Here is a 13,394-nt window from a genome sequence, read left to right on the forward strand (position 1 = left end):
TTAGAGTCTCAGAAGGAGAAAAAAAGAAAAGGGGGCAGACAAAATATTTGAAAAAATAATGGCCAAAGACTTTTGAAATCTGGTGAATGAAAGACATAAATTTACAGATCCAAAAGCTCAGTGACTAGCCTGGGTGACTCAGTCAGTTAAGCTTCCTACTTCGGCTCAGGTCATGATCTCACAGTTCGTGGGTTTGAGCCCCGTGTTGGGCTCTGTGCTGACAGCTCAGAGCCTGAAGCCTGCTTTGGATTCTGTGTCTCCCTCTTTCTCTCTGCCCCTCCCCTGCTCGCTCACTCTCTCTCTCTCAAAATAAACAGACATTAAAAAAAAATTAAAAAAAAAAAAAGATTTGGATACTTCACCACCAAATATACAGATGGCAAATAAGCACATGAAAAGATCATGTGATCATCAGTCATTGGGGAAATGTAAATTAACTCAAAATGACATATGTCTACATACTTATTAGAATGGCAAATATCAACCTGAGAATACCAAGGGCTGACAAGGTTGCATAACAAAGGGAACTCTCATACCTTATTGATAGGAACATAAAATAGTACAGCCACTTTGAAAACCAGCTTGGCCATTTCTTAGCAAGAAATACAGATACTTACCATATGGGTCAACAATCCCACTCCTATGTTTTTACTCAAGCGAACTGAAAATGTATGTTCTCATAAAAACTTGCATACATGTTTATAGTGGCTTTATTCATAATTGTGAAAACTGGAAACACAAATGTCCTTCAACAGGTAGACGGATAAACACACTGGGATGCACCAGAAAGTAGACTGCTACTCAGCAAGAAAAGGGAATCAACTACTGCTAAGTGTAACAAAGGAGATAATCTCATCTAAGATGCTAAGTATAAGAAGCCAAACTCAAAAAGCTACATACTGTGTGAGTCCATTTATAGACTGTTCTCTAAAAAGCAAAATTATAAGGATAGGGAAAAAAAGACGGAGAAAAAAAAAGGTTGGGGCACCTGGGTGGCTCAGCTGGTCAAGCATCCAACTCCTGGTTTCAGCTCAGGTCATGATCTCACAGGTTCGTGAGTTCAAGCCCCAAGGAGGGTTCTGCACTGACAGCACGGAGTCTGGAGCCTGCCTGGGATTCTCAGTCTCCCACTCTCTCTGCCCCTCCCCCCCACTCCACATGAGCACACGTGCTCACTTGCACTCGCGTGTGCTCTCTCAAAAATAAACTAAAAAAAAATTAAAAAGTAAATAAATAAATTTAAAAAGCCCAGTGCCTAAGGGGAAGAACTGAACACAAAGGGGCTGAATAAGGGAACTTCTGGGGATGATGGAACTGTTCTATATCTTGATTTTTGTTACGGTTACACAATTCTTTGTGCTTGTCAAAACTCATAAAACTTTATAACAAAAAGAGTGAATTTTCCTGTATGTAACTTGTAACTTTAAAAAAAATGGCAAAAAAAAAAAATCCTGCTATGTTTTCTTAAATACGAGAAAATAAGCTATAAACAATGTAAAACAAAATCTGTCAGATCAGCTGCTGAACATTAAAAACATAGAAATGATCCAGCTTATCTACTTTTGAAGAGTGAATTAAAACATATAAATATAAATTGCTCTATCATTCTTTTGTGTTATCACTTGAGCCTTTGTTAGCACCCATAAAAGGCAATGACTTTGATTTACAGGCAAGGCAGCAATGCCTCCACCAGCTAGCAAAGTCAGCAAGAGTCCTGTGATACTGAGATATTTTCCATGCGCACCTAAACACAGAACACAGAATGCACATGTGCTTAGAGAAGGATAAGAAGTGAGACAATCCAGGGGTCTTGTGTTAGTCTAGGGAAACACTCTGCGGTTCCTGAGAACCACACTGAGAGCTGCCAAGATGGAAGGGCACTGATGAAAACAATCTGGAATAAATGGAGAGATTCAGTGATCTAGTATCTAACACAACCACAATTCTAAGAAGAACACATACAAAATACAGTCATTCACCTTAATAGAATTATCTCGTAGGCCACTGATAATTTTTTCATCATCATACTGTAAACAGTAGACACCTTTACTATTTTCAGAGCGGCACTGAATCCTCTGCAAGTTGTGTCGTCCACACCGCCAGTTAGATTCTATAGTCTGGGGGGAAAAGGAGGCAACAGATGAGTTTTTGTGAATCAACTATTCTATTAGGCTTCAGACTCTAGTGTTGCTTCCAGGAACAGCATACCAGATACCCCATCTTGGTTTGCATAACTGTCTGTGGATAGGAATCATGCTCTTTCCAAGTAAGACATTAGCCCAACAGTGTTTTTTGTCAAACGCTCCCTATCTGGCAACCGCCATAGGATTTCCAATGAGTTTGAGTTGGGTTTGAAAAAAAATAGCCTAGACAGAACTCAATATGCTTAAAGAATGCCATTTGCACCCAAAATATACAAATACGTAGTAACTCACTGGGTCACTCTCTAATGCCAATTAAAATATTTGGCAGAAGACCACCACCAACATTAAGCATATACTGACAATCTATGTATCCATCCAAGGCATTGTCTTAATCACTGAGAAAAGACATCGAACAATTACTACCTGTCAACTACTACAGAAAGAATTTTATTTGTTATCCATTTTTAATCATCTACTAGACTGAAAGGTCTTTTAGAATAAGAATGGCACACCTGGGCCCTGGATAACATTCTTCCATCATTCATGCAACATTTACTGAGACGCTACTTTTTTCCATATACTGACTGTGCTAGGTGCCGGGGATTAAAAGAACAGGAAGCACACTGTTCAAGGGAGCTACCACTACAGGCACACAGGTATCTAGGCACACGGTACCTGGAACTAGATATACTCAAAAGATGTTTATCTGGTTAAATGATCCACACACTAACCTTGGAAGGAAGTTCTTATTACTTCCCTTTTAAAAACAAGGGAAGAGTTTAATTTCCTGAGGCCACAAAACTAAGTAACTAGACTAAATGGAAATTATACCCGGTTCTTCCTGACAACGAGTCCATGCTTTTCCACTAAAATATGCAGTGTCTGTAAAGAAGTATAGTCCTAGCTATTGAGGCAGTGAACACAGAACATAAGATCGGTAACAATTTCAGATAAAATATGAGTGCCAAATGAGTGATTAAAACTATAAATTCTGTAGGACACTTACAGGAGAAAAACAGAACCAAGGCCTCAGACCAGTGGGCAAAGTTTAATGAGAAAGTGGATCATGCCCAGGGCACTAGAAGACCTAAGCTTTGGTAGTAGATACGAGGCATTTTTAGGATCAAAGGGCACAATGTTTCTAAGAACAACCCGAGCGTCAACTCCAAATCCTTGAAATTAGGGGACGATGGGGACTAAAATAATTGGTTACACCTGAGTTCAGGATATAGCCTGAAAGATTATCTCTGAGTAGTTAATTATATGAGTAGCTGAAAGTTTAATTAGTTGCTCTGCTAAAGGAAGGTGATAAATCTCATCTTCATTCACAATATGCACTTAATTACTAGCTCTGCTGACATCTGACAAACTGTATCTCCTCTTATGTTGAAGGCAGTATGCTTCTGTATGCTCTAAACTGTTCAAATTTACTGAATGTTATGTGCCAGGTACTATGCTTTCATAACACTATGGTATGTGATTTAAATATTTTATAGCTAATTTAATCATCACAACTCTGAAGCCGAAATTACTGTCCTCCTTTTATAGAAAAAGAAATGGAAGGTTGGAGATAGTGATACACATATACCTAAAAAGGAAAATGTTTCATCATTTGTGGCCTCCACACTTAGCACAGGAGCCTGGAAATATAATCCCTGCCCTCAAAGAGCTCCTATGTACAGCCTTGAGAGAGGGCAGGATTGCATATTTCTAACACCCGAGGGATGCAAGGAGGTGTCATGGAGATGCCAGGAGTGAGGAAACGCTCATCTGCCCATCTGCTACCAAGTCAGAGCTTCTGAGCCAGCATCATCATCTCCAGTAAGTTTGTGAAATGTCAGAAATAAAGAATATTCCAAAACCAAAATTAATAATAAGAATATTAATAATTCACCCCACCTCTGTTACTGCTACCAACGTAGATAACAGATCTGAGTATATAAGCGACTTTTAGAAAAGGGGTCCAGAAAAAGACTTAAACTGAACTCAATGCTTAGAATCATTTAGAGAGCTAATATATTTTTAGATAGTGACTGAGCCACCTCAGCATGCTAAGTATACCAGGAAAACGCTGACTTAGGAGACAGATGCACTGGTAACAAGTCTCATTCATGGCCAGTGACTCTTGGCAGTGGTTACCGATATTCAGGCTACACCCTACAGGGGCCCAGAGAGTTGCTGCAGAAGGCATGACTCCATATAAACCCGAAGAATTACAAAGTTGAATACGTAACATAACTTACATATGTACATATATATGTATATATGTGTGTGTGTGTATATATGTATATATATATATATATGTGTGTGTGCATCTCGGGTGTTATTTTAAAAATTCATACAACTGCTTTCAGTTATAAAACATAAACATTTGCTTTAAAATATCATCAAATCAGTAAAGCAGCTTTGTTACTCTATATATTTCAATGCAAAGGAAAAGTATTTACTATCACATGGGAGACTGAAAAAAAAAATAATGTAAAAAGAGAAAGCAGAAGAAGCCTCATACCAAAAAGAACTGCCTATATGCTCCCTCGAGTGGAAAATGTTTTCTAGAACTGGGCGACTTGATTACAATCTTTTACTATACCTAAAAACCTAAAGATACAGCAGAGAGGACCAAAGAGGAGTTGGGGTGAGGCAGCAGTCAGCCTGGGGGTACACCCATCCCCTGCAACGTCTGGTCAGAGAACACCGCCTGATGTGACAGCCTGGGCCATACCCTCTGCCTCTGGCCCTCACATAAGAAATGGAGGCCAGGCCCTCTCCAAAGCTCTGTCAGATAACAGGCTCTTGTTCTAAGCTGAATGGAAGTTAAGAACTAGGAAATGGCTTAGCTTTTCAATATTCAGAAAAGAGCCTAGTTTTTCTAAAATACATTTCTGAATTTTAAATAAAAGGTCTGCCAGGTCATTCTTGATGGGTCGTTTTAGGGAGCTCCCGCTTAAGGCTGTGTTAAAAAAAAATTTTTAAGCTCCTGAATCACCACAGAAGTGGTTTGTTTCAAAATGCCAGGAAAGGGACACTAACCCAGAGCAGGGAACAGATGGTTTTGCTGCACACCAATCTCGTGTAACTCCTGAGACTCTACTCTTCTCAATTCCCTGGGCCACCCACAAAAGAAAGCAGCACGTCCTGCTGACTATGCCTGCCCAAAATACTACCTACCACCATACTCGACGACCTCAACTCTTACTAGAATGCTTATAAGCCAGGTCTTTAAAAAAATAAATAAATAAAAAATAAAATACTAGACCCTTAAAAATGGAAGGCAGCCCAGTGTGGTACAGAAAATACCTAGGTCAGTTAGCAGCTTTGGCAAATGAGGTGGGACTGTTTGTGCTGCAGTTTCCTCCTCTGTAAAAATGGGAAAAAAAAGATCTACTTCCTTAAAACTCTTGTAAGGAGCAAATGAAATTACACATATAAAGTGCTCATCACAGTGCCTACAAATGGCAGCAGCGATGCTCCTCCTCAGCTGCGGAGAACACAGACCCAAAGGAGTAGGCTGTGACCAACAAAATCTTCTCACCAAGATGTCAGGAACGGTTGTCTCGGTCTGGGCTGGTACCTAATGCTGCTAGCCTTGGGCCCTCCCTAACCATTCCTGGGAAGGGGCTCAGCCTTCCAGTGCATTTCAACTGTGACTCCAGCAGCAGGGATACAGGGCATACACAGGTGCACCTCTTTAATTATGCAGATACCTGCCATTACACTTAGACATCATGTGGTGTGGCTACTGTAGAGGAGTCCTTCGTGTTTTTGAGAACTTGTAAAATCCCCTTACCCTGTGCAAATTTTAAAAATACTGGGAAAGTAGCCATGATACACAGAGTATACAGCGGCATTTAAATTGGCAATAGAGTGAAAACAGATGTCTGAGTATGGAGGAATAACATTATTTTTAGAAGCCTAAACACAACTGGGTGGGTGGGCAAGTTTCAGCATTTTCTGGTCAGGACAATATTAATATCAAGTTTGCAAACCACAAAAAAGCTTCCCACTTTCCCTGAATAAAATGTGGTTTATTAAAAGGTGCGATACAACACACCATCATTTTACCAGTGGTCTATTCCAAGGAGAGTGCTTCAAAGGCTTTAATCCAGTGAATAAAAAGAGGGGAAATGCATATTACATGAAAGAGTTTACACTACTCTGAGATGGCAACAGAGAAAAATCCAAGTTCAGGACACAGAATTCTGATTAAGTCTATTGTAACAATTCCTACCTCTCTGCTAAGAGATGATTGGGGGCATGGTAGACCCCCAAAAGAGCATGAAAAGAGCATGAGCTTTGGACTAAGACTCTGTTTTGATTGTCTGAGAGTTAAATCAAATCACTGCAGCAAAGTACCTAATAGTAAGCTCACCATTAGCAGTGAGCAGATCAACTGAGACTCTAGATAGCAGGGGAAATATGGCTGCATCTTTGAGGAATGTGCCTCAGGTTTTCCAGGAATTCCTTCTCAACTCAGAGGTACTCTAAACCACGCCCCCCTCCCCCCCCCCCCCCCCGTGTGGCAAGAACACCCAAGAGAAATGAAGCTTTGCAGAAAGCTAAGAATTCTTATTTATTCTCCCTAGACTTCATCTCTCACATCTTCATTTCCTCAATAATGGGAGTTGGCCACACTAAGCTAGGTTTTCTATTTTTTTTCTTAAAAATTAGCCGATTTGTGATGGGTCAATGTAGAAGGGCAAGGTCATCTGCTCATCACAGTCAAATCTAGGAATGGACAGATGACACAAGACAGTACCTGAAACACAGCTGTCAAAGTAGAGCAAGAAAAGAAGAAGCTCTTGTGTACTGGCAACTTCGCCAAGTATATGGGAACTACACAGAGACTCTGCAGGCATGGAGGGGCAACTGGGCAGGGGGCATAAGCACCCACTTGATGCTCGGGGTGTAATTTATCTTTGGCAATGTGCTTCTTAAAATTAAAACACTTTAAAATACTACCTTTGCCGTAAGTAGACTATAACAAGGCCAATTAATCTTACCTTAACTCATGCCCTTTTTTTAAACTAGTAGTCAAGGATGCTGAGTACTCACACAACTGGGGAGAGATGAGATCACCTTGAAAAGTCCATAGGCATGTAACATCACACCTCTTTCTCCTTCACTTCCTAAGTTTTCCACTTTGAAAATGATAAACAACACACTAACCCCAAAGCTAAACAGACCTCAGTTCAATTCTCATCCCTTAGTCTCAGTTTTCCCTTGTTACAGATAGGGATAATATGTACCTTGTTTTAAGAATTGAATGCAATAATCTCTGTAAGTCATACAACATAGTTCATGGTATACTGCAAGAGCTCAACAGAGGGTACCTGTAATTATTCTCTTCTGCTATGAGAGTTTCATGCCAGCCATATGGTCAAGAATCAAGTCCTTGAGTCTCTATTTGTTTGATCCATAGGTCACTGACACAACTCTCTACATGTGTGTTCACCCTGGTCAGAATAAAACACACTCCCAAAACAGAGGTAAAGAACTCTATTCTGATGAGGCACCAGTGATCTCGAGTACAAAAAAGTTGTAGTAAGTGCAGAAGAATTGTAGGTTGATCACAGACTCTATTACTCACTGTGTGATCTGGGGCGAGCTATTTAATGTTGTTGAGTCTCCATTTCCTTAGCTCTGAGTAAGGACATGGCCTACCTTTCAGGTACTGTTCAGAATGCTAAATGGAAAAGTGTATCCTAAGATGCTTAACAAAGTATCTAGTACAAGTAAACGGTCTTGTAGGCATGATACATTATTTTTTATTATTACTACTATTAGTGAATATGCCAAAGTATAAAACATCATCCCTTACACTAAGAGATCTAGCCCACAAAAATCTGGAGGAGACTCTTGTGGGCCACCAGTGGGTTTTCCCAAACCACACTTTAAGAACCACTGGGTAGACCACCATGATGTAGAGGTTTTGCATCAAATAGGGTTTTCCCCCATAGCTCTATTTCCCTCACATCTGCCTCCTCCACTAACTTTAAAATATTATTTTAGCCTGAGGAAATGGTTACGGTAGGTAGTGTCACATATTATCATGCCACAGAGTACTGAGTTCATACTACTGATTATAACAGTACTCATGAGGATTAAATAATCTATGTCACCAAAATCTTCAACCTGGAAGATCAAAGTTCTTCCAGAGTTCCTATTTATTAATATTGACTTTAAACATCATCCTTCTCATAACAAAGGATTTGCTGAAATTAGTCAAGGAAATCTGGAGTTGCTTTGGAAAGAACAGTTGAAAAAAGAAGCAAAAAGTAATATAGTTTCTAATATGTATGCAAAGCAATAATTAGTACAACTATCTTGGGGTAAGAGACAGCTCCTCTCCCCTAAAACACACACACACCAACTCAAGATTCAAGTTAACAGTGTAGGAGCAATTTATTCTAAGTTTTGAACTTCCAGTGGATCAAGTAATTCCTAACCTTTGATTAGTCAGGCAGAAGTTTTAAATTATTTAGCCCTCCGTAAAAGATTGCTTTACAGCTCATTTTAGGAAGTAGATACTCAAAACAAGAGTTTGTGTTTTAAATATGATGTTCCAGTCACATTGAAATTTACCATTAACCTAATGATTCCATCAGTTCACATCTGCCTTAAAAGGGAAGGGGGTGGGGGAGAACTCCCCAAAAAGCACATGTTTCTCCATTAATGAATTTTGGCACAATAACTTTTATGTCTATCACCTGGGAGAGAGGATTACTTGACATTTGGGAAACTGAGTATAACTTTATGGGTGATACAGCACTGCCTAGCAAAGGCTAAACTTTTCGCCAAGGAGGAAATAGTGAAGTAACCAAGACCTGCCAAGAACACATGTGAAAGAGTTAATGAGAAATGCCTGTGCCTGTCTTTCCTGGTTCAAGGAAAAGGGCTAAATAATAAAACTGAACTAATTAGAACACATGAATAATATCAAACATCTCCAATGTTTCTCATCAAGTTTACAGAGTTTTACTGGTCTGGTGAAGTTACACTCAAATCCAAAATGGTCCAGGAGCATAATTTGCTGTATAAAACCCACTTAACTATTGCTTAGATTCATATTTGAGTCATTTTTATGAAAAAAATTATGGGAAATTTACAGAGGAAACTGAGCCTTGTGCCTTCTCTAATTCTCTAGAGATGGCTCAAAAATGTAAAACTGCTAACCTGAAAAACTGTGCCTGGGATTTTGGAAAATTTATCAAATTAGAATAAAAAGCTGACTTTGGACTCAGGTTTTAATTAACTGGCAACTTTGCAGAAGCATTTCAGGTTTTAGAAAAGTCAGGTCAGTTTTTACAAACAGGCATTATCTAACCTGAAGTATGGCTGCAGGTTATATATACTGACTGTTGACATATTTGCTTCAAGAGTTCAACTTAAAAAAAAAAATTACTAGCTCCATGTTTTTAGATCAACAAAACGCTCTAAGGCAACATAAAAAGTTGAGAACAAGACACAAAGAGCCCATAAAACAGATAAATCATAAAGTTACCTCTATGTCCTGGATAATCTTTGGGTATAATGACCTATAAAATGAATTGGGAGGGCCATCTGTAGGTCTGTTCTTAAACAGGTACTGATCCCTGGCAAATGGAAACAAACAGATGTTATGATGTTATAACCTTGCACATCAAAAGGTGAATTTTATTTAAACGTGGTGCTGACAAAGACAGTGTACCCTTCGAGTGTTTTGATTTTAACAGTTCAAAAGTAGGATTTCTGACCATTACATTTACACTTTAGACACAAATGTACTTTAACTTCCAGCTCTCTAGCACAATCCTGGCCTTTTATTTTCTGAATACCCAACGCATATTAATCCAGCCTTTCATTCTACAATTTAATAAAAAACGCTAAGGCAGCTTTGTGAAAAACCTCACTTGGGACACATCAAACTTCCTCCCATAAGGAAAACAACAGCCCTATCCCTCACTCACACCATAGCCTGTACAAGCTGGAACTCTCTTTCTGTGCTAAGTGGGTCAGGTTATGGACACGTATAAAGGTATAAAACTGTATTAAGTTAACGGGTCGGCTGAAAATTCCTGCCCGCCTTGCCTCCCATATCTTCAGTCAGAGCAATGACCAAAAACAAAATGTTATTGACTTTCTCATATTTTCTTTTTTCTTATCTATCTTTTGGTAATAGTATCATCACCTAAGAAAAATGTGAAAGGAAAACAAAAATGTAAACTCATAGATTTGAAAAGCCAAATCACTCAAACTATATAATACTTCCTAACAGTTAATGCTTGTAAAGGAAATATGCATTGCAGAAGGAATTACTCTAACAGCTTTAACTCCCCCTCCCCCACGTGCCACTTGTGACCACTCCTCTTTCCCACTTTAAAATAGGCCAACACATTTGGCAAGGCAAACTGCTTGTTTGAATAACCAAACTGACCCTATGTCCAAGAAACTTTTTTCAGGGGAACAAGCAACCCAGGAACTTACCACCCTCTTCTTTCTGAAAGTCCCTTCCACAGAGGGTCAGTGCGCACCATTCTTTCAATCAGCTTCTTCCAAAGCATTCCTTCCGAGATCACTCGCTGCCATTCTTTACATACCAGCTCTGCTGCACACAGAGACCTGGCATCCAGGTAAGAAAGAATGTTTTCTGCTATGTGATCTAAGCCTTGCTCTACAAAATAGAAAAGGCAATGAAGGAATGGGAAGGGAGATGGAAATGTACCAGTCACCATTTCTGTAAAGGTAAGAGGAATAAAGAAATCCTGAACCAGGTAACATACCTGACTAATATCAAAAGTTCAGATATACAAGTGCATGAGTACATAAACACATACACTTCTTTTTGGTTCTGAGTTTTTAAGATAAAATAATTGATGGCAGGGTGCCTGGCTGGTTCAATCAGTAGAGCATGCAACTCTTGATCTGGGGGTTGTGAGGTCAAGCTCCAGGATGGGCACAGAGCTTACTTAAAAAAAATACATTTATTTTTTTAATGGTTATTTATTTTTGAGAGAGAGAGAGAGAGAGAGAGAGAGAGAGAGAGAGAGAGAGCGCGCGCGACCGGGGAAGGGGCAGACAGAGAGGGAGACACAGAATCCAAAGCAGGCTCCAGGCTCTGAGCTGTCAGCACAGTCAGATCCCCAACTGACTGAGCCACCCAGGCACCCTAAAAATTAAAAAAAAAAAAAAATGTTTTGATGGCAACAGATTCTATGTATAAAAGTGGATCCTGGACAGGTCTCTATTTGTCAGATGTTACGAAAAAAGACTTATTCACATTCTTTTACATAACTCTTAGAAAACTACTACAGGGAAATGATTCCTCAAATTTTAAGGATGAGGCACAGAGAGGTTATTAAGTCCTCAAGGTTTCACAACTATAGAATACTAAAACTAAGATTGCAACTCCGATCTCTTGCTCCTAAGTTTGTGTTCTTTCCCCTCTGACTTACCGTCTCTCATAACAAATCATCCATTTAATATATGACCTATGTGAATCTCTTGGAGCCAAGGAGACAAAGAAGGAGAAACACTCACACATCTTAAAAAGCTTATGAAAAGTCAAGTGACAATCCAAGAGTTAAAGTCAGGTCTCCTTAAATGTATCTTTGCCAATCATTTCTTCATCTCCTTCTTATGGAGGTAGAATCCTCAAAAGCAAGAACCACATGTCTGTAAATTCTTGAACCTTATGAGATTTATCCCACACAATGCAAGGGTCATCCCAAAGACAACCAAGATTCAGAGTCTGCCTGATACTGCCATCTAGTAAGGAAATCACCATTTTCATCAACGTTGCCACCTGTGAACTCCCATCCTATGGCTCTAGGCAAGTCTTCTGTAGCTACAAAAAATAAAGCTCACCTCCCAGACCTATTGTAGTGGTGGAAACACTAGACGTATAGGCAGAAAATTTCAATTTCAAGTCAAGGCTCACCATGTAGCAGTTCTTTGACATGAAACAAATATTTAAACATAATTCTGAAACATCACTGCCCCTTGGTCTTTTACCATTAAAAAATGGTAATTACCAGTAACCACTGTCCTTTCGCATACTAGCAGTAAGAATCAGATGGAAGAACTTTATAAAAAAGTTTTAAGGTTGGGGCGCCTGGGTGGCGCAGTCGGTTAAGCGTCCGACTTCAGCCAGGTCACGATCTCGCGGTCCGTGAGTTCGAGCCCCGCGTCAGGCTCTGGGCTGATGGCTCAGAGCCTGTTTCCAATTCTGTGTCTCCCTCTCTCTCTGCCCCTCCCCCGTTCATGCTCTGTCTCTCTCTGTCCCAAAAATAAATAAACGTTGAAAAAAAATTTTTTTTTTAAAGTTTTAAGGCAACAAAACACCATATAAGGTAAATACTTGTTCTCTTTTTCAAGATAAATAGAAGCCATATAGTAGCATTAACTTTGCAGGATGTAAGTAATTCTTTTAAACTTTCAGAGCTCAGTTTTCCTCATCTGTATCAGATGGGGATAATAATCTCTATTTTGAAAATATCAAAATGAGATGGTGCATTAAAATGCTTTACAGACTAATGGTTTCTTCAACTCTGAGAATGACACTTCATACTCTTTCTTGATTGTGGTTTACAGGCTTTTCATATACTAATTCTCCTACTCTGGACTAGATCTAATATCCAAGCTCTGATCTGATCATAAAGACTACATACACTGAGACCACTATTTTTTCTGGCGACTGTCATTATATCACAGTTAATGCAGTCAGAGATTATACTGCCTTTATCTAGTAGTCCTATCACAGTAGATTCCTAAGATGAGTAAGATAAATAAATTCCTAGGCCTGTTTTCCAAAAAGATTTATTAAAGCAATTCCCCCACAGTGCCCAGGTGGCTCGGTCAGTTATGTGTCTGGCACTCTTGATTTTGGCTCAGGTCACCATCTCTCGGTTCGTGGGATCAAGCCCCACATTGGGCTTGGTGCTGACAGTGTGGAGCTTGCTTGGTATTCTCCCTCATCTTCCTTTTGCCCCTCCCCTGCTCACAGGCATGCTCTCTCTCTCTCTCAAAATAAATAAATAAACTTAAAAAATAAAATTCCCCCTAATTCTACATTTGTATGGCTAATGGAGAGGTGAAGGGCAGCTTCATGCAAAAGTTTATAGTTATCCTTACTGTAATTCACCTTTGAAGCTTAATCTGACCCTTGCATGTCAACCTCTAGAATTCTGATTCTGTCATCCAGAAGAGTGGATATTCCACACCAAATCTGCATGATGGGCAAATGTAATAAGTCTTTATCCCAAGTTCTTGGCA

The 13,394-nt window shown here is 39.5% G+C and overlaps 1 protein-coding gene across 10 annotated transcripts in view; it reads right to left on the reverse strand.

Moving 5' to 3' along the window:
- Positions 1-13,394, reverse strand: part of FBXW11 (F-box and WD repeat domain containing 11) — a 122,414-nt gene that overhangs the window by 20,069 nt on the left and 88,951 nt on the right. For all 10 annotated transcript variants that reach the window (XM_040444953.1, XM_040444921.1, XM_040444929.1 and 7 more), the window contains 3 exons: positions 10,608-10,794; positions 9,646-9,736; positions 1,980-2,117 (listed from right to left, as the gene is read on the reverse strand). In XM_040444953.1, the coding sequence (XP_040300887.1) occupies positions 1,980-2,117; positions 9,646-9,736; positions 10,608-10,794 (416 nt within the window). The remainder of the gene's footprint in view (positions 1-1,979; positions 2,118-9,645; positions 9,737-10,607; positions 10,795-13,394) is intronic.

Source organism: Herpailurus yagouaroundi, unplaced genomic scaffold, assembly GCF_014898765.1.
Source record: "Herpailurus yagouaroundi ecotype Mexico unplaced genomic scaffold, PumYag 29, whole genome shotgun sequence".
Lineage (NCBI taxonomy): Eukaryota > Metazoa > Chordata > Mammalia > Carnivora > Felidae > Herpailurus > Herpailurus yagouaroundi.